Consider the following 19848-nt stretch of genomic DNA (forward strand, 5'->3'; position numbering starts at 1 on the left):
AACAGATAGATAGATAAAAAACAAACAAAACAAAAACATAAAATAAAACAAACATTGTATTTTCAAGTAAAAATTAAAATATAAATTTAATTATCCTTCTTTTACTTTATTGATTTCATCAACATCATCAACATCATCAACATCAACTTCATCAACATCATTATCATTATCATTATTAACTTCATTTGATGATGATGATAATGATGTTGTTGTTGTTGTTGTTGTTATTTTAGATACATCGAAAAGAGGTGCAACAGCAAATATACCTCTGTTTGCATTGTGATAGAAATCTTTGATGTCCCATTGATGATGAGGGAATATTCGTTTGGCAAGGTCGTAGTGTGTCGGTCCCCAGTGTTTGTAGATCGATTGTGTGTTTACAAGTTGATTGTTGATTCTCAGTTTCAATTGTGGGAATTGCTCGACGCTGATATTGAAAGTCTTGAGTACCCACTGACCAAACTGCAGTTGTAGGTTCTTGTCTTCCCAATTCTGACTACGGTTGTAACGGAACAGCCACGGTAGAAACTCGTGCTCTGGAAACACCGTTTTCAGGTAGCTGAGGTATTGTTCGCGCGTCGGATGGAACCCGTAGCGAATGAAATTGCGCGGTGTCAAACTGTAGAAATCCGATGCCTTTAGTTGATTGTGATCGGCGTACCACATGATGAAGGCAATACGCATGAGATCGTCTTGCATCGTCTTCTTTGGTATCGAGTTGAATCGCCAGGGCAACCAGTCGTACTCGGGAAATAGCTGAACCAACATCTTGTAGATCGATCCGCCATATACGTTCTTCAGTATATTCTTTAATCGATAGGTATTTATATTGTAGTGGTCATTGTCATCAACATCGCGATCGCCACCAACTGGATTCGCATCGTTAATGTCTATATAACTACTGATCTGTTTCCATCCGATCGAGTAGTATCTCTTCAGACACTGTTGATCGTCTACTTTTTCATGTTCTTTGATCAAACCAACTGATCGAACGAATCTCTCAAACAATGAAAATATAACACCATTTTTTCTGTCTATTATTAAATCGATTAGTGTTCAATTAATCGATTATGCTTTGTGTAGATACTAAAGTAGTTGAACTTACAATATTTACGTAATTCTGCATTTGACATGTTATTTATAGATTGTTGTAACTCTTCATTGTTTTGTTCTGTTGGCGATGAATCGGTTGGTATTGTAGGTGGTGTTGTTGTTGTAATGGTGGTGGTATTAGGTATGGATGTTGTTGTTGTCGTCGTTGAAAATGGTCGATATATGTTAAAACTTAAATAAGTATGATGATTAAAACTATTTACATTGTTTGATTGGCTATTAAAAGTATACTGTGTATTATTATTATTATTAGTTATTCCTTTTTGTAAACGATAAGATATGCATTGTTGAATGCTGTTAGTATTACTGTAAATCTTATTTATATTTCTCAATTGATACATGATTACTCAAAAGCATCATCAAACAAACAAACAAACAAACAAAATGATAAGTTTAATTTTTTTTTTTTTTTGGAGTTCGTAAACAAATTAATTTTTTCTTGTGTTTTGAAATTATTTTCAAGATTGATTGTTCAAAGAAATATCACACTATGTAGTCTAAATATCAAACAAATGATTCAAATAATCCGTAGTTGTGTAATTATTAATTTTGTTTTTATTGACAATAATCAATCTAATATAATTTTGAAATACCATAAAATTGTTTGATCGTATTACTTGGAAAAACGACTTGTGTTAGATTTTTTTTTTTTGTCCAAAGGTGGGTTATGTAAAAACTAGTGTGGTTTTTTTACGTCATTGTCTCTTTTTAAATTAAATAAAAATGTATAACTTGCCATAGAATCTAAATCTGGACTAGAGATAAAAAAACAAAAATTTAATTTAGATATTTTTTTATGTTCAAGCACCTCAATAGTGTAATCTAATTTCAAAGATGATCTAAATTAAAAATCATTACATCATCATTATACTAGTTTTTAGATTTTTTTGAATAAAAACAACAGGAGGTCGATATCCACCTTTGAAGATTTTTTGATCCCACTTTAAAAAAATATCTATCAGAATTTTTTAGTATAAATACAGTCTTCGAAGACTGTATCTTGGACTTACATCATTTCCAAAATCAATCCTATTTAAACTCATATACAAAAACTAATTAAAAAATGTTGAAATACATCGTCCTTGCTTTCATAGCTTTGTTTGCTTTTGCCCATGCTGGTAAGTTTTAATGAATTAATAGTTTTTTTTTTTTTTTAAGATTCTAATCTAATTTAAATCTATTAATGTAATTTTATAGCCCCAGCTTTCAGTGTTGGTCAATACAATTGGTTCTCTGATTCTCCATGTTCAGTTCCAGTCATTGTCAACCTTACATATGCCAATGGACAATATTCCTCATCGAGATCCAGTGATAACTCACCATATTTAAGAAATGTTACTGTCAACTCTGATAATACTTTCACCGGTTTGGGAACCCTCTACAAGCCAGGTACTAGTATCATTACTGGTACAACCACCGTCAAGGGTGTCATCAACAACCCATTCAACTTTATGGTTGTCTACAATCCAAGCACCAATCCATACTACGCAGGATCCAACAACTACTACAACCTTGTCTCATGTTCAATGGCAACTGAAGATCACGATTTACATTCTGGTCGTTTCGAAACTATTTAAATAAACAAAATAAATTAAATTAAATAAAATAAAATTAAATTAAATTACAATGATTTTATCTGTTTACTTTTAAATTAAGTAGTTGGGATAGATATATTTTAGTACATAATAATTTATTATTATAATTTATTTGTGTTAGCAAAAGATGAACATCGATAATCATGATTGATTTAATCTTTAAAGAAGATTCTGGCACCACTGAATGAATATTTGAATAATTCAAATTCTTGTTGGAGATTCTTGACCTTCTTGATTGACAATTGATTCTGATCTTCCTTCAATCCTCTAGCGTTGGCCTCTGCCAAGATTCTAGCTTGATCTTCAGTGTATTTCTTTGAGATTCTATCGAACCAGTGGAGTGAGTCGAATTCTCTGTTTTGATCGAGCAACTTGAGAATGTATGCCAAACCAATGGCGAAACCATCGTCAGTGAATTGAAGACTTTCGGCACCGATTGCTTTGGATTTCTTAAAGAGCTTATCCTTGGCATTGATGATGTGGTCTATAAAGTTGATGGTTAAAGGTGGTACGATCGCATAGAAATTACGAAGATGTTGGTTATTCACGTTTCTAAATTCGTTGGCAAACACTGTTACCAACATCTTAAAGTACTCGGTACCCTCGGATACGTTGATCGATAGATTCTCAATGACGTTATCGAGATTCTTTGAGGCATCGAGTGTCTCTGGTGACAATTGATGTTTGGCAACCAACTCCTCGAAACTCGGAATCTTTTTCAAGTCTGGAACAAACTTGATGGCATTGGAAGTGTAGAGAAGACCACCGGATCTTACAAGACGAATGTAACCCATTGCATTACCGATGTAGGTAATGAGAATTCTGAACTGATCCAAGAAACTGAGACCGGCTTCTGTGATACCGAGTTGACGAATATCCTTCTCAAACTCAATGGCCATCTCATAGGGATACATATTTCCAAGTTGCTCTTTGTTCTCTCTAAAGTATTTCAAATTCTTGTAGAGACGTGACTTGATCTGGTCGTCAAACAAGAACTCTGAGAAGATCGAGAACTTTTGTTTCAAATATTGGAATGCAAAATTGACGGTGGTGTTCATGATACCGGCACCGTGAGTACGGATCGAGTTGGCAATGTGTGTGATATTGATGGTGTTGAGTGTCTTGGAGTTGGATGAACGCTGGATGAAAATCTGGTTGTTCAAATTGTAGTTGTAACGCGCAACAAAGATGTGGATGTTTCTCATGATTTCGAGGACGTCCAGACCCTGCTCGAGAGTGGCACCTGGCAGATGTACCTCCAACAAGTTGAGACCGTACTTGTAGAACGCCATGTTTCTCATCTCGGAGTAGGTCTTCCAATCAAAGAGAGCGACTGTGTTGAGATTGTAGAAAGTGGTATCCAAGTAGTGTTCGATTCTCGACTTGATATCGATGGTCTTGTCAAAGAAACGAATCGGCTTCAACTCGAGGAAACGACCAAACTCTTTGATTCCGCTCTTGAATGGATCCTTCTCTGCGACATTCAAGAATGCGTGGATTCTCAAACGAAGATCGGTTTCAATGTCCTTACCCAATGGATTGATAATGTTCTTCTCGACCATATCCTCGAGTTCATCACGGTAACTATCGATAAGAGTTCCTGGATTCTCAACGTGAATTGCCTTCTCCAAGATGGAGACGACATCCTTCATACCGGTCATGGTGTATTGCAAGCTGTTGGCTTGCGATGGGTTGTCGTAGAGATACTGCAGGTAAGTTGGGAAGAGGTCACGTGCCCAGAAGAGCAGCGAGCAATCGCATACACGACGAATCGATGCGTGTATGTCAGAGACGAATTCCAGACGCTTCACATGCAGTCTGAGTTCCTCCATGTCTGGATCCTTCAGGAGATTGGCTTGATAGATGACATTCAAACAGAGTTTGATAATGATTAAACGCTCTGGGGTGACCACTCCAGTCAGCAAGTCAGAGGTAAGAGTCAACGCCATGATAACATCGAGTTCGGTGTCGCTATAGTTTGATTTACCAGTGTAACGAGCACGTACTACATCCAACTTGTTGGTGATGATAGTTGTCAGCTGTTGAGTCATCAATGAGATATGAGCAGAGATCATAGCGGTACGACGATGGAATGTACCCTGAATCGACTTGAGAAGCTCGGCGCATTGGAAGAGACGACGCACATCCGATGGCTTGAGTGGCGCAGTCAAAGACATGTGTAGACCAATCATAGTCTTAAAGAGATGACTGATATGATAGGAGAGCAAGATACCCTGGATAATCTGACCGATACGCGAGAGATTGGCATCCCAAAATCCACCACGGTTATTCAAACTGCCGGATTCCATACGAACCATCCAACGACTGACCTGGAGATAGTAAGACTTTACACGCTGAGCGAATTCCTTGTCGACAATCTTCAAGTATTCTCTACGAGCACCCTGAATATCTGGATTTCCAACGATCTTTATCATTCCTGGCATCAGAGTCGCGATAAAGTCGGCTGGATACCAAATGACATTGTTGTAGATCGAAACCATTGGGACACGCTTTGTCAGCTCCCAGACTTGCTTGAAGAACGACTTGTCGGTGATGTCCTTGAAGATGGAGATATAAAAAGTGTACAATCCAAGCATTCCAGGGAACTTCTCACGTAGATACAACTCTGAGCTATCCATAATCTTGGCAGAGAGCAGACCAAAGATCGATTTGACATTCAGAGAGAACTCGGCTTTCAATTGCTTGTTGTTACGGACGTCAACGACACCCGGGAAATCAAACTCCTGTTGTACACACGACTGGAAGATGTAACCCTCGAGAAGCTGTCCTTTCAACGAGAGCAACAGCTTCTCGAGTTGGAAGAGACGCTCCTCTTCGGCGACACCATACTTTCCGGGCTCGGCACGCACCGACTTTACCATACGCTGGAAACGTCCCCACGACGAGGACAATGCCTGGTTCTGAGTGACCACCTGGTCGAGTGTGATCAACACTGTGAAGAGATCGGCGAGCGAATAGAACACCGTTTGGAGGTGAACGTTCTTGAAGAACTTGGTGAATGCAGTGGTCTGGTTCTGGTAGCAACTGGCGAGCTGCGACACTACATTTCGAGTGATGGCGTAGCAACGATTGACAAAGGCAGACAGGTCGATCATGAATGGCAGCAGACGACCGACCTCCACCTGGACGTCACCCTCCGACGCCTCACCGGTGATCTCACCAAAGACGATCAACGGTTGGTAGAACTTCAACTCGGCGGTCTCCTTGAGAATTCTAATCTGATTGGTGAGTGAAGCGAATACCAACATCACTTTATTGAAGATCTTGTGTTCCGTTTTGATCAACTCGATGATATCTTGCTGTTCATAGGGACGAATGTAAAGACTGACCGGATCGACATTGAGATCCGATGACTCTGACAATGTTTCATCCAATGCCTCTTCGATCTGCCAAATCTGTTGTGCATAATCAACAGCGAATTGATTCAATTTTGTCAATTGTTGTTCTCCAACCAGTTCTAAATAGATAGAGATTCAAACAAATATTGATATTAATACGCTTTTGTTTTTTTTTTTTGTTTTTTTTATATATCTTTATTTGATCAAAATAACATACTTGATGAACCATCTTCAAATGCGTCGAATGTATACTCATCATTGTTGACAAGACTGGTACTAGCAGTATTTGGTGTTGCTGTAGCACTCGACATTTATAATATATAGTCTATATAACAATTTAATAAATAATATAGATTAAACAATCAACTAATCACTTTTTATCTATTTATATTATTATTATTATTATTATTGTGTTATTCTTTAATTATTAAATATCTATAGATTATAATTGTTTAAAAATTATTGTTCTGTTTTCATTTAGAATACTTATCAGCAAGGCACACTAACAATAAACTTTTTGCAAAAAAAAAAAAAAAAAAGATTTTTAAAAATCAAAAAATGCATGGAATAAAATTTTCTGCAGAATTTTCGATATTCATTTATTAATTAAAATATTTATTATGTTATTGAATGATTGAAACAGCTTGTCTTCCCATTTGTCTCCATCTTTTTAAGAATAAATCTTTGTTGTAATATTCTACTTTGCCTGTATGTGGATCGTTTATAATGAATTCATTTTCATTGTAACTTTTTTTTTTAAATAAAAAAAAATCAAAAAAAAAGACTAGTTAGATGATTATTTTAATATTCAATCTTTAACTTAACTTACCCAACTAATAATGCACAATGCTCTGGACTTACCCAATGAATTTCATTCTCGGGTACGTTTACATCGATCCATGTATCGGTGATACTAGGTTTTCTTAATTCCAATGTCATCCATATAATAATAGGATAGTTATATTTATTTAAATGATTTTTCAATATTTCTATATCAGATTCATCATCATCATCATCACTACCACTTGTTGTTTCTGTTTCGAAATGATCCAATCTACTTTTTATATACTCTTCTGATTCATTTAATTTTAATGGATATTTAATATTTGCCAAATCATTACATTTATCTGTTAGATCTATTGCTTTTAATGAATTACTGTTGTTGTTGTTGTTGTTGTTGTCATTACTATTATTAAATTGATTATCGATTAGATGATAAACGGGTTGATGAAACATTCCGAATGATAGTTTCGATGTGGGTAGGCCAACGAATGCCCTATATGGATTGCCACCGACCAATGAGATATGATCCTGACACGGATCTTGTTCTTTTCCTACTTGCTCTGCAAGTACCTCTTTCGAGTATCTATCTTGATCGTTGTCATCACCCTTACAACAATGCTTTAAAAGCATCGAGACAGAGGTCACCTCACAACCAGTCGGGAGCGATGGATATTGATATTGTATATCAACATTAATCAATAGATCTTTTTTAATTTCTTGGTTATTACTACTACCACTACTATTACTATTCATTTATTGTTTGTTGTTTTATTAAAAATCAGATGTCGTTGCATCTTAAAATTAATCTGATCCCACACATTTTGGTTATTAAAATTTTGGAATTAAAAAAAAATCTAATTAAAAAAATCAAATAAAATCAAAAAAATAATAATAATTTATTTTTAAAAAAAAGATAGATATCTTTGTTTGTATTTAGTATACTATTATTTACAAATTGTTTTTTTAACAAAAATAAAGTTATTTTTCCAAAACAATCATTAGGTTTTCTTCTTTGGAATCTTATTCAATCTATTAACCAATAATTTTTAAAATTATCCTTTAAAAGAGAATAAATATTTGGTCCACTTTAACCAACCAAAATTGGTTGGACATAAAATTAATATTGTTGTTAATTTTTTTGGATTTTTTGGTTTTTTTTGGTTGTTTTTTTTTAATTGTTGATTTTTGTTTTTATCAAAGTTTGCGAGGAAATTTCTGTCTTAAATTATCTCATTATTATTTGTGTTATTCTTATTTTATTTTTTGCAGTAATAAAAAAAAACAGACATACAGAAAAGAAAAATATATCAATAAACTACACAGCAGCAGAATAAAACAAATAAAACAAACAAATAAACCAAATAACAAACACACTGTCTAGCAATAATAATAATAGTAATAAATTTATAAATATAACACAACACACAACACACACTCACAATCTATCAACCAACAAACACACCCACTCTTACTCTTATCCAAACAAACCCATATAAACAATAATAATAATAATCCTTCATTCATATTACCTACCACACATCATAATTACCACCACCACCACTAACACCTTTTTTTAAATTGATATATATATATAAACATTTATTTATATTTATTTTATTTTTTTTTCTTTTTTGTTTTTTTTTCTTTTCAAAAACAAATAATTAAAATTTTTTATATATTTTTTATAAAAAAACAAAAAAAAAAACAAAAAACTTTAATTTATTTGAATTTATTGAATTGTCATAATTATCACAGTTATATATTTATATTGTTTTATTATTATCTTGTTATATAGTCTTTCTTTTATTTTTATTACCATCATCATCATCAATCAATCAATTGTTAACTCTTGTTACACCTCTAAAATTTACTTATAACATTAAATTACTTTTTTTTTTTTTAAAACTTAACTGTTAAATAAATACAAATTTCTCCATTATTTATATATTATTATACTACTATCCATCTTTTTCTTCAAATAAATTATTATAAATTTAGTTGTTTATTCAAAAAATATTTTTTTTCAAGTTGAATACTACACATTTCTGATCATTGTTATCTTATATATACAGATATACTATTCTTTTTTTTTCAAATATCAAGTTGTTTATCTAATTAATTATCGTAATCAAATACAAATTTTTTAAAAAAAAAGAAAAGAAAAAAAAAAAAAAGAAAAATCAAAATATAATCAAGAAATCTCAAAATTAATATCATTCATTTTTAATTCATCATATACCTACACATACATACATATATATATATACTTTCAATATTTATTATTAATACTATAGTTATAATCCTTCATTCACAGTAAAAATTCAAAAATCATTTGAATCATATATTTTTTTTTTAATTTTTTTATAAACTACATCTTTACCTTTAATCAGAAGTAACAACATTATCAAATTTATTTATTCTTATTTTATTGTTTTTTTTATTATTTTTTTGCTTTTTTCAAAACATACATCTGTGAATTAGTTTTCGTACAGTGACAGCACCAACATCAACATCAACATCACCAACAACAACATAACAGCAATCTTTTATTTATATACTATTTATAATTTTCAAAAAAGAATTAATTTATTTTTTAGCAAGATAGATAGAAAGACAAACAAACAGCTACATAATAATCGACTTTAATATTTTATATATATCCTCTTCTTCCCTCTTATTAGTTCATCAAATTTCCAAACTAAAGAGTTTGTTGTTGATCAATATCTTACCAATCAATGGAGACAAGCACACTAAGTATGTATTTTTAAAAATATTTATTCCTTTCTTTTTTATCTGAGATGTTAACAACTTTTTTATTTCAGAATCAAATGGCGTTAGTTCACCTTCATTGTCATCATCTGGTACTTATCAACCGCACAACAACACCAACGGTAAATCACTAAACAGCTCTGGCGGATCATACTATTCAGCGCACAAGCAACAGAATGGATATGTCAAAGATTACAATAACAGCAATGCAAGCGGTGGCGCATCGAACGGAGTAAAGACTCACCACCATACTCCGTTGATCAATGCAAACGCCACAGTAGTATTTCCAACATTCAAAAAGAATCCAACAGAGACTTCGCAGTCTCTGCTTAGCAATCAAAGCAACACTTCAGGTCGAAGTGTTGTTCCCTCTTCTTCCATCCAGCAGTCGGCATCAACCTCGGCCAACTCCCTAAAAACATCAACACAACCAACACCAACTACACTGTCAACACCTAATATATCACCTACCACACAGGCCAACTCTGCAGCGTCAACACCAGCACCGACTCCACCTCCCGCTCCAATGCCAACGGCATCTACAGTTCTGTATAAAGCACCGAACTCTACCAATACATCACCCACTTCACTCTCTTCTTCATCTTCAGCAGTAGCCACAAACAATAGTACTACATCACCTCTTAATCTTAATGGAGCGATCAGTCAAAATAATCACTATCACACTGCATTCAATAACAACAATGTACACAATTCAAACAACAACAATAATTATCAAAGCAATGGTTTTACGAATCATAACCATAGTAACAACAATTACCAGAAATATACAAACAACAACAATAGTACAACAAATCCGATAAACTCCTCATGGAGCACTTCCCCACAAATGAAATCATCATCCAACTATCCATCACAGCAAAATATCGATTCTTACGATAGCAACAAACAATCTGATTATCAAATTAGAAGAAATAACAGCAATAATCAATTAAACCGTGGTTATAACCACCCTAAGGCACCACCTGTAGGACCTTCACCTCATCACAATGGATTCAACAGATCAAACAGTGAGAATTTTAAATACAATTCTTCATCAAGATCATCTACTTTCCAAACCAACAATACAAACTACCATAATAATAATAGTAATAACAACAATAGCAACATCAACAGCTATGTGAATAATAATAATAATACTAATAATAATACTACACATAATATTAATACTAATTTCCACAATCATTCGTTGTCTAACAGTGCCAACAATGTTAGTGTTAATAGTCACCATACACCAACTTATAACAGTCATAACAGCGGCTACAATAATAATAACAATACTTCCTATAAACAAGCAAACGGAAATAATAGACATTATCCTCAAAGATCCACTTCCTCTCCATTTATAGAATATAAACCACAACATTCCTATAATAACAACGGTGGCTATCATAATACTAACAAAGCCAACCAAATCGGTCAAGATCATATCAATGACCCTCTCCCACAACAACAAAAGAACAGTGTCATCAATGTTGATTTACAACAACAACAACAACAACAACAACAACAACAACAACAACAGCAGCAACAGCACCATTCATTTGCCCATACAGCACCAGTTCCAATTCCAACAAACTCCACTCAACAACAAAATTCCAACCAAATCATATCACCACAACCTCAACAGGCATTGACTGAACATTCTCGTAATGTTGTTTCTAGTAGTGCCGATGACGATATGAATGTTCTCCTCGATAAACTTCATCTCTACACAAACAAACCCGAATCCCCACTCAACAATGAGCACAGTCTATCATCTCGATTTGAACATGACGAAGACTACTACAATCCCTACGATTCGTATTCCGCTCCAACCACACCCAATCACCACTCTGCTCCAAGTATCAATTGCGATGTGTTCTCTAATGGATTCAGCACCTGGGCACCAAGAAGTAAATCATCGCAATCCGCTCTTCAACAGCAACAATACAATATGGCCGTGCACCAACATCTCATGCACCAACAACAGCTTCAACAGTTCCAATTACAGCAACAACAGCTCCAACAACATCAACAAGGTGGTAACTTGCCAAACATTCCACCAGGTTTTGAAAGTAATAACTATTCAAACTTTATTGATCAACCTCCTTTAGTTAATTCAAAAGGACAACAAATCTTTACAGGTTACCCAATTTCCTACTTTCAGCAATCAAATCAGCAACACTATGAATATACAATCAGCCAACAACAACTATAAATTAACTACTCTAAAGACAAACAAAGCTATCCTATAATCCTGAATTAAATAAAAAACCAATGAATTTAAAAAGGATTCAATTAATTGAACTTTCATATAATAACAAAAACAAAAAAAAAAAAAAAAAAGTTACTACAAAAAAAAAATTACTCCAAAAGTTTTAAATTTTATTTTGAATAAATAATATTAATGATCACCCTCTTCATCCTGATCTTTATTCTTCCAGCCATTATCATCATCCCAAGAAGATGGAGCACCATTTGATTTTCTGGTGGGTGTGAGTGATCCAATTGTATCGGGCATATCCTTCAATATTGGTAGATAGTGTGTCAAAGTATTAATTGGTTTAGCAAAAATAGATGGTAACATTGGTTTTCCTGGAGTCTCTGCAACACCAGAGGCTCTCAAACTTGATCCATTAGTTGATGTGTGTGAAGATCTTGGAGGTGCAGCTGCTGCAAGGTGATCAGGTACATTTGCTGGAGGTGCAACAAAAAGGGGTGGATCCACTGACGGTAAGTAGTTGAATCGAGATGCCGCTGAAACACGGTTTTTGTTCAACTCCAGATGCAATCTAATACTCTGGAATGTTAGCTCGAGTTGTTGACGTCGTTCTGGATTAAGTATAGCAGTATTCGCATCGCTTGTCATGATTTGATCCGAGGGTACGGGAAGTTCCATTTTTATCACCGATGTATTACGATAGTAGATGAATGGCGATGCCAATGATTGCCATCCAATCGAAGTAAACTTATTGCCAGAGATAAATAACTTTTGAATCGACTTGTTATTTCTCAGGCAGTCGGCAAGAAGACATGCACCATGATCGTTCATTTCATTTCCAGTGATGTCCAATGCTGTTATCGATTTGTTATTGTTCAACGATTGAATCAGTGGGTGTAGTGTCTGTCCAAATCCACGGTACGATGCCAATCCTAGCTTGGCCAGCTGCGAATGACGTCCGACAAAGTCGATGATTGCAGCGACCAACGCTGTATCTTCGGCGGGTGTGCTGTTATAACCAATATTTAGTGCGATCATACCACTTACTTTGGCGAGTACATTCATGATATCGATGAGCTGACGACTGTTCAAACTGTTCATCGATAAATCCAATCCACCAATGAAATTACACTCCCCAAGCAAATCGACGAGAACCTGGCTAGAGTTACCGGCGAATCCGTTATTCGATAGATTGAAAGTGAGAGAATGGCGTGATAGCTTTTGATTGGCAACGAACGAAGTCAAGATGGTTCTCAGAGAGTCGCCAAACAATCCACACTCTGACATGTCGAGATATCGCAATGAACGGAAGCAACTCAATGCCTCGGTTGCCAACAGCCTGGCATTTACCAATGTAATCTTATTCTTTGAAATGTCTAAATACTCGATAGCTTCGACCGCTCTGAGAGCAGCTGCCAACATTCCAAAGTTCAACTGGCAGCCAGACAGTCGGAACTCCTTCAACGAATGAGCACCACGAATCTTACACAACCACGATACAAACGCAGAGGTACCAGTGTCTTGGAATCTATTGCCAGAGAACACCAGTGTCTCTAGTGTCAGTGACATTGCAAAGTTTCTCTCGAATGCCTGGAAGATCAGCGCCATTCCTCTCGGTGAGATGTCACACTTTGAGATATCCAAATGCAGCAATGAGTGATTGAATGCTGCAAGACCATCTGCCAAACTAACCACCGATTCATAACTCATCATATTGTTAGAGAGAATCAGTTTTTGGAGTCCACTGGTCAGACCTATATGCTGTAGTGCACTACCAAGTGGTGCATACGATTGCTCTGTTAATAGACCAGAGATATTCAACTCTGAGATCACTGTATTCGTATACATCATCTCTGCAACCGATGAAATAACATTGATATGTGGAACATTTACAATCTTTAAAGATCTAATAAATGTATTATGTCTAAGTGTAATAATAGCTGTAAATAAATTGAAACTAATATAAAAAACATATTAACATATATTAATATTAAAAGGTCAAGTAGTATCTTATTTATATTTCAATTATGCTTACCCAAGTGAACAGGTTGGATCGATACCTGGGATTTGAGCGAGATCCAACTCTGGATAACGAGTTAGGTAGAGTGTTTCAAGATGACGCAAATAGTCGAGTGTTGCCTTTCTCTTAAAGTAATGTGAGTGTGCAACGTATTGTTCGGCAATGCCTTTACCGTCGGCACCGAAATCATGATTGAATTGAATCGGTTGATATCGATTGGCGGGAAGTGTCACTCTCAATCTAAGTTCCGCTGGGAATCCACGCGATATCGTCAAAGTTGTGAATACAATCGATTTGATAATGATGTTCTCTACTTTGCGATCCGGTGATTTAATGTAGAGAGAAGAGAATGGATTATTGCTATTGTTGTCGGCCACCTTGTTATTGTTTGCACCTGGATTGCTGTTGTTATCTTTGTATTTGATCTCTATACACTCTTGTGAGGAGATAGCACCTGCACCTGTAATCGAAGGTTCTGCAATCTCTATGAGATCGTAGTGATGTATCGACTTTGCCAATGTCTTGGCGTATTTTGTCTTTTTTATGATCAGTGATTTATAACGACCGACCACCAATATCCTCTGCTTGAATGTTGTACCATCATCGCTAACACTAACGATACCTTGGAATGCAATCTCCTCACCAAACAATCCACCAATCGGTCCCATTTGTTCAACTATAAAAGCTATAAACACATTCATTCAATCATATTATTAATCAAAGTTTTTAAAATTAATACCAAAGACAATTTAAAAACATAAGAGTAACAAGTATAAATAAATACATACGTTGATCAGCTTCCAACATTTCAATTGGCTGATCAGATTGTTTATCTTTTCCCATTGTTTTTGTTTCTTTCTTTCTCGACTCACTAATCAACTACTCTTTATCTAAAAAAAAAAAACTATAAAATTATATATTTAAAAAAATGAAAACAATATCTTTTTTTTTTAAAAGTTTTTGTAAAAATAAATATTAAATCTTAAAATAATTAATAATAAATAATTAACTGTGTGACAATGGATTGAAATGAATAAACAATCAAGAAATTGTTGACAACCAAAACACCCAACACACAATATCAATTTTCAAATAAAAATTTCAATTTTTTTTTGGCATTAATGACGAGATAACTAGTTCAAACAGAAAAATCAATTAATTAAAAAAAAAAATTCAAATAAAATCATTTATAAATCCTTTTTTCTTTTAAAACAAATAAACTTTATTATTTAATTGTTACTACAGAAAGAAATGGATTGGAATGAATGAATGATTATAAATTGGTTGATATGATTGAAAAAAAAACAAAAAAAAAAACAATTTTTGTTGTATAATATTTGGTTTAATAGTTAGTTTGTTTAACTTCTATTATTTGATTTGATTTGATTAGATTGATAGATATATATAATAAGGGTTTAAAAACAAAGTATAAAAATAAAATAAAATAAAATAAAATCGGTCAATAGAAATAAAATGAGATACAAAAAAAAAAAAAAAGTATAAAAAAGAATAGAGATATATAAAATAAATGAATGAAGTTATTGATAAAAAGATTAATGAATACAGCAGAGGCAGCAGTAAAGCAATTATTATTATAGGTTTACATCAAAATACAACCAGAGTTTTGTTGTTGCTCTGGTTGCTGACTTTTATCGATCTCTTGTAACATCAGTTTAAACACCTCTTCGACATTAACATTGTTCTTTCCAGAGCACTCGCAAAATGCACATTCCCACTTGTTAGCTAGACTCTGTGCTTCCTCTTTACTAATTTGTCTATTTAATACATAAAGATTATCATTATTAATAATGAATTCATTTTCATTTTTTTTGTTTTGTTTTGTTTTTTGTATAATTATCTATCTGATTTATCATACCTTTCACCTTCTAAATCCGATTTATTTCCAACCAAAACCCTTGGGATCTTCTCTGTACCCAAAGCATTCAAAATCTTGTCATTTAAAACTTTTACAACCTCTAATGAAGAGGCAGATGTCACGCTATACACTAAAATATATCCATGTATACCAACTGAATATTGCTTTTGTAAAATCGAATATTCATCCTGTTGTAATTGTGTGATTTTTAAAATGATCAATTGAATCAATCAATCATTATTCATTATTAGTATCAAACCAATAGTAGAGATTGGATGATGAAGGTGTTTGAAACCTTCAAAGAAAATAACAATGAATAATAATAATAATAATAATAATAACATACCTGACCAGCAGTATCTATAATTTCAGTAGAGTATTCACGGCTCCCTAGCTTTATTACTTTCTGAAAGGTATTTTCAATCGTTGGATTATAAGTATCCGGGCAATGCTTATCAACATACTGAATAGTAATAGTTGATTTGCCTATTGGTTTATATTAGTTTGTTTGTTTGTTTTGTTGTATCAATAAAGTAAGTAAATAATTATTGACACACTGTTTATTCGATTATTTTAAACTTACCAACAGCTCTGAAACCCATAACACATATCTTTCTCTTTGTTTGTGGTGCCATTATTGTTTATTGATGTTGTTATATGATGATGTTATATAAATGAAGAAGAAGTAGTAAAAATATAAAACGAAACGAAAATAATAGTAGTTGTTGTTATTTATGTAGATAGATTATTATTTACAAATATTAAATGTATATACAATATATATATTGATGGTTGATAGTGATAGTAGTGATAGTGATAAAATGTATGTATATATTTATAAATAAATATGTTATTCTCGATATCTATCCCTATTTGGTCTTGAGGTCAAGTGTCGAAAAACAAAAAAAAAAAAAACAAAAACAAAAAACAGTAATACCAAAATGTTCAGCAGTTGTTAACAACGTAATAAATTAAAATACTATGTTCCTCTTCTGTTCTGTTGGTTTGTTTTCACCTGCTTTTTTTTTTGTTGCAATACTATATAGTAGTAGTAACAACAGAAATAGAGATTTTAAACGATTAAATTAAATTAAAATTTAATCGTCTTTAAATGTTATTGTTTATTAATATAAAATTATTAAAATTGTGAATTCTATTTAATTAAAGTTAATGTGTTATGTATTTTATGTGTATATAATATATGTGATATGATAATTAATTGATATGATATGATATGATAGGTACTTGTACTACAAATGAGCTGTATGTGAGAATGCCAATATCTATGCAATGGAAAGCAAAAAAAAAAAAACAAAATTAAAAATTAAAATTAAAAAAAATACCAAAAAAAAAATGGTTGAAGATATTAAAATTTAAATGTATTGCTCTGTTTAGACTTGTACAAGTTATTAGTTGTTTTTTAATCATATATAAATATTGATTTCTATGTAAATGAAAAATATATGTTTATCACAATGAGACAAATTTTAAAAGAAAATAAAATGTTATGTTAACTTACAAGTTTGTTAAAAGAAAGAATTCCCTTTTTTTTTTTTTTTAAATATTAATGTTTTTAAGTTATATACGAATAATGTATTGTTATTTCTTTGGCTTGATCAAAAACAAGAATAAAAAGAAAAGAAAAGAAAAAGAAAATTTGTCAATCAACAGTGATCATTTATTGCGGACAAAAGAATAAACAGTCGAATCATTGCAATGATTCCTTCACACAACCTTTTTATTTTATTTTATTTTTTTAATTTTTGAGGTGATCGAAACAAACACCAACGTGCTTATCTGACATCACTAAGCCACAATCTTAACTTGATATTTTTATAAAATTGCCCGAAAAATAAAAATCAATCATCTCGAACAATATAAATTAAAAAAAAAATAAAGAACGAATCATTCATTAAACAGTTTTGTTTTGTTTTTTTTGATTTTTTTTGATTTTATTTTATTAATATCTATCGGACCTGTATCTATCTCTATCCCTATTGTCTCTTTCGTCATATCTATCTCTAGTTCTATCACTAGTTCTATCACCACCCCTATGTTGTTTATCTTTGCTCTTATCATCATCGAATCTACTGCTTCTATCTCTATCATTCTCCCTGTTTCTATTATCTCTGCTATCTCTATCTCTATCTCTGTCTCTGTCTCTGTTATCTCTATCCCTATTGTCTCTATTTCTATCATCATATCTATCTCTATTCCTGTTCCTGTCTCTATCATCATATCTATCTGTTTTCCTGTCTCTATCCCTATTGTCTCTGTTATCTCTGTCATTATATCTATCACCATTTTTATTTCTATCCCTGTCTCTGCTATCTCTATCTCTGTCTCTATTGTCTCTATTGTCTCTATTATCTCTGTTATCTCTATCTCTGTCTCTGTTATCTCTACCCTTGTTACTTCTGTCGTTGTAGTTTTGTCTTTGTTTCTTTGATTCCGGCTGATCGTTATCATCATAAACGTAGTCATATCCTTTTGTTCCAGTTAAAATATGATGTTGAGGATTAACTAAACTACTATTTATTCTTTTACCACCAGATAAGAATTTCTCTATCATATAGATAACCATTGGTTAGTTAGTTAGTTATTTATTGATTGATTTGATATATGATCGATCTGATAATTGATTTGATTAAACTTACTTGCACCATAACCAAACTTTACTTTTGCAATGGACTGACAGAAGTCGACGTGAATTCTTCGCTCGTCGATGAGTGCATTCTCCATCTTTGAGTAGGCAGTCTCGCATTGTTTCTTTGTTTCGTATTCAACGAATGCGTAGCAGAGTGAATCGTTGGTAACGGGGTCTCTGATGACCTCGCAACTTCTGATGTTACCGAACGACGAGAAACACAACTCCAAATCCTCTGAGGAGGTATCGGGATTCAACTTGCAAACAAACAATACATTCTCGGGTGGCTTTATATCGGCATCCGGGAGTACACCCAACATCTCTAGCAATTCACTTCTTCCTCTTGCCGACTTTGCATTCAACTCCTCTTCGATCTCTTCTTTGGTTTTACCTTTTGTATCTTCATCTATATCTTCATCCGCTTCAAATCGATTCTATAAACAACAACAACAACAACAACATAATAATAATAAGTAAATTAATAACAACAACAAAACTTTCCAATTGGATATTTCTTAAAAATTGATACATTACATCATCTGGATCTTTTCTAAAATTAGGTGATCTATCGGGTATCTCTAATGATGGAGGATCAGGGAATGGATCATCTAAAATGATGGTATGCAACATTCTTATATTTTTGAGTGGTCTGTTCTTTGAATCAACAAAAGCATCGTTTATCTTTGCAAGAGTATCCAATCCTTCAACCACCTGTCCAAATATCGTATGTTTATCATCTAGATAATCTATATTAGGTTTAGTTGTTATATAAAACTAAACAAAAAAAAAAAAAAGAATTATTTAAATGTTAATCAATGAATCATGATACGATGGATAATCAATTGTCTACATAACATACTCTTGATGCATTCAAGTTCTTTCCAGCATTTGCCATTGCAACAGTTCCAATATTTGAATGAGTCAATTTCTTTGGATGTATTTCATCTTCGAAATATTTAGCTTCTTCACCAAACAGTTGTCTATTGGAGTATCAGATTATAATTAGTACTTATATACTTTATTTAATGATCGAATCTATTCATACCCATATATACTTTCACCAGCTTTACCAGTGTTTGTAGGATCACCCGTCTCCACTATGAAATCTTTTTGAACGTTATAAAATAGACAACTATTAAAGTATTTTATTTTACATACTATAAAAAACATATATAATATAAAGTAGTAAGTATTGTTATTAGTCACTGATTATTTACTATATTGTAAATTGAAACATACATTTTAAGAAGTTCTTGGTTGCAATAGGACATTCATCTGTGTATAGATCTATAACGATATCACCTAATGTAGTTTCAATAAGCACACTCATACTATTATCTTTATTTATATTATATATTATTTAACTTGATTGTGACTTTCTCATTCTATTAACTCAAAAGAGAATTAAAATTCAAACTTTTTCTTGATCATCACTTTTTTGCATATTTGTTGTTGTGTGAACACA

At 32.8% G+C, this 19848-nt stretch overlaps 8 protein-coding genes across 8 annotated transcripts; 2 read left to right on the plus strand and 6 right to left on the minus strand.

Moving 5' to 3' along the window:
• Positions 1 to 90: 90 nt before the first annotated feature.
• PPL_07258 (uncharacterized protein) lies at positions 91 to 1454 on the minus strand (the record flags this gene model as incomplete). Its single annotated transcript, XM_020578096.1, has 3 exons — positions 91 to 427; positions 767 to 890; positions 1106 to 1454. 3 exons carry the CDS (start codon positions 1452 to 1454, stop codon positions 91 to 93), a joined length of 810 nt encoding a protein of 269 aa, XP_020432544.1.
• A 722-nt stretch (positions 1455 to 2176) lies between these two features.
• Positions 2177 to 2690, plus strand: PPL_07259 (uncharacterized protein; the record flags this gene model as incomplete). The annotated part of the gene is made up of 2 exons (XM_020578097.1): positions 2177 to 2231; positions 2311 to 2690. The coding sequence occupies 2 exons, from the start codon at positions 2177 to 2179 to the stop codon at positions 2688 to 2690; spliced, it is 435 nt and encodes a 144-aa protein (XP_020432545.1).
• A 170-nt stretch (positions 2691 to 2860) lies between these two features.
• On the minus strand, positions 2861 to 6378 carry PPL_07260 (uncharacterized protein; the record flags this gene model as incomplete). Its single annotated transcript, XM_020578098.1, has 2 exons — positions 2861 to 6186; positions 6285 to 6378. The coding sequence occupies 2 exons, from the start codon at positions 6376 to 6378 to the stop codon at positions 2861 to 2863; spliced, it is 3420 nt and encodes a 1139-aa protein (XP_020432546.1).
• A 312-nt stretch (positions 6379 to 6690) lies between these two features.
• PPL_07261 (uncharacterized protein) lies at positions 6691 to 7603 on the minus strand (the record flags this gene model as incomplete). The annotated part of the gene is made up of 2 exons (XM_020578099.1): positions 6691 to 6814; positions 6897 to 7603. The coding sequence occupies 2 exons, from the start codon at positions 7601 to 7603 to the stop codon at positions 6691 to 6693; spliced, it is 831 nt and encodes a 276-aa protein (XP_020432547.1).
• Positions 7604 to 9585: 1982 nt separating this feature from the next.
• PPL_07262 (uncharacterized protein) lies at positions 9586 to 11837 on the plus strand (the record flags this gene model as incomplete). The annotated part of the gene is made up of 2 exons (XM_020578100.1): positions 9586 to 9604; positions 9673 to 11837. The coding sequence occupies 2 exons, from the start codon at positions 9586 to 9588 to the stop codon at positions 11835 to 11837; spliced, it is 2184 nt and encodes a 727-aa protein (XP_020432548.1).
• Positions 11838 to 12023: 186 nt separating this feature from the next.
• On the minus strand, positions 12024 to 14703 carry PPL_07263 (leucine-rich repeat-containing protein; the record flags this gene model as incomplete). Its single annotated transcript, XM_020578101.1, has 3 exons — positions 12024 to 13797; positions 13876 to 14536; positions 14649 to 14703. 3 exons carry the CDS (start codon positions 14701 to 14703, stop codon positions 12024 to 12026), a joined length of 2490 nt encoding a protein of 829 aa, XP_020432549.1.
• A 382-nt stretch (positions 14704 to 15085) lies between these two features.
• rheb (GTP-binding protein Rheb-like) lies at positions 15086 to 16371 on the minus strand (the record flags this gene model as incomplete). The annotated part of the gene is made up of 5 exons (XM_020578102.1): positions 15086 to 15099; positions 15475 to 15635; positions 15737 to 15924; positions 16083 to 16222; positions 16320 to 16371. 5 exons carry the CDS (start codon positions 16369 to 16371, stop codon positions 15086 to 15088), a joined length of 555 nt encoding a protein of 184 aa, XP_020432550.1.
• Positions 16372 to 17696: 1325 nt separating this feature from the next.
• On the minus strand, positions 17697 to 19767 carry PPL_07265 (PPIL4 family peptidylprolyl isomerase; the record flags this gene model as incomplete). Its single annotated transcript, XM_020578103.1, has 7 exons — positions 17697 to 18301; positions 18394 to 18817; positions 18918 to 19157; positions 19243 to 19363; positions 19429 to 19540; positions 19623 to 19721; positions 19749 to 19767. The coding sequence occupies 7 exons, from the start codon at positions 19765 to 19767 to the stop codon at positions 17697 to 17699; spliced, it is 1620 nt and encodes a 539-aa protein (XP_020432551.1).
• Positions 19768 to 19848: the final 81 nt, after the last annotated feature.

Source organism: Heterostelium album, assembly GCF_000004825.1.
Source record: "Heterostelium album PN500 unplaced genomic scaffold PPL_scaffold6, whole genome shotgun sequence".
Lineage (NCBI taxonomy): Eukaryota > Evosea > Eumycetozoa > Acytosteliales > Acytosteliaceae > Heterostelium > Heterostelium album.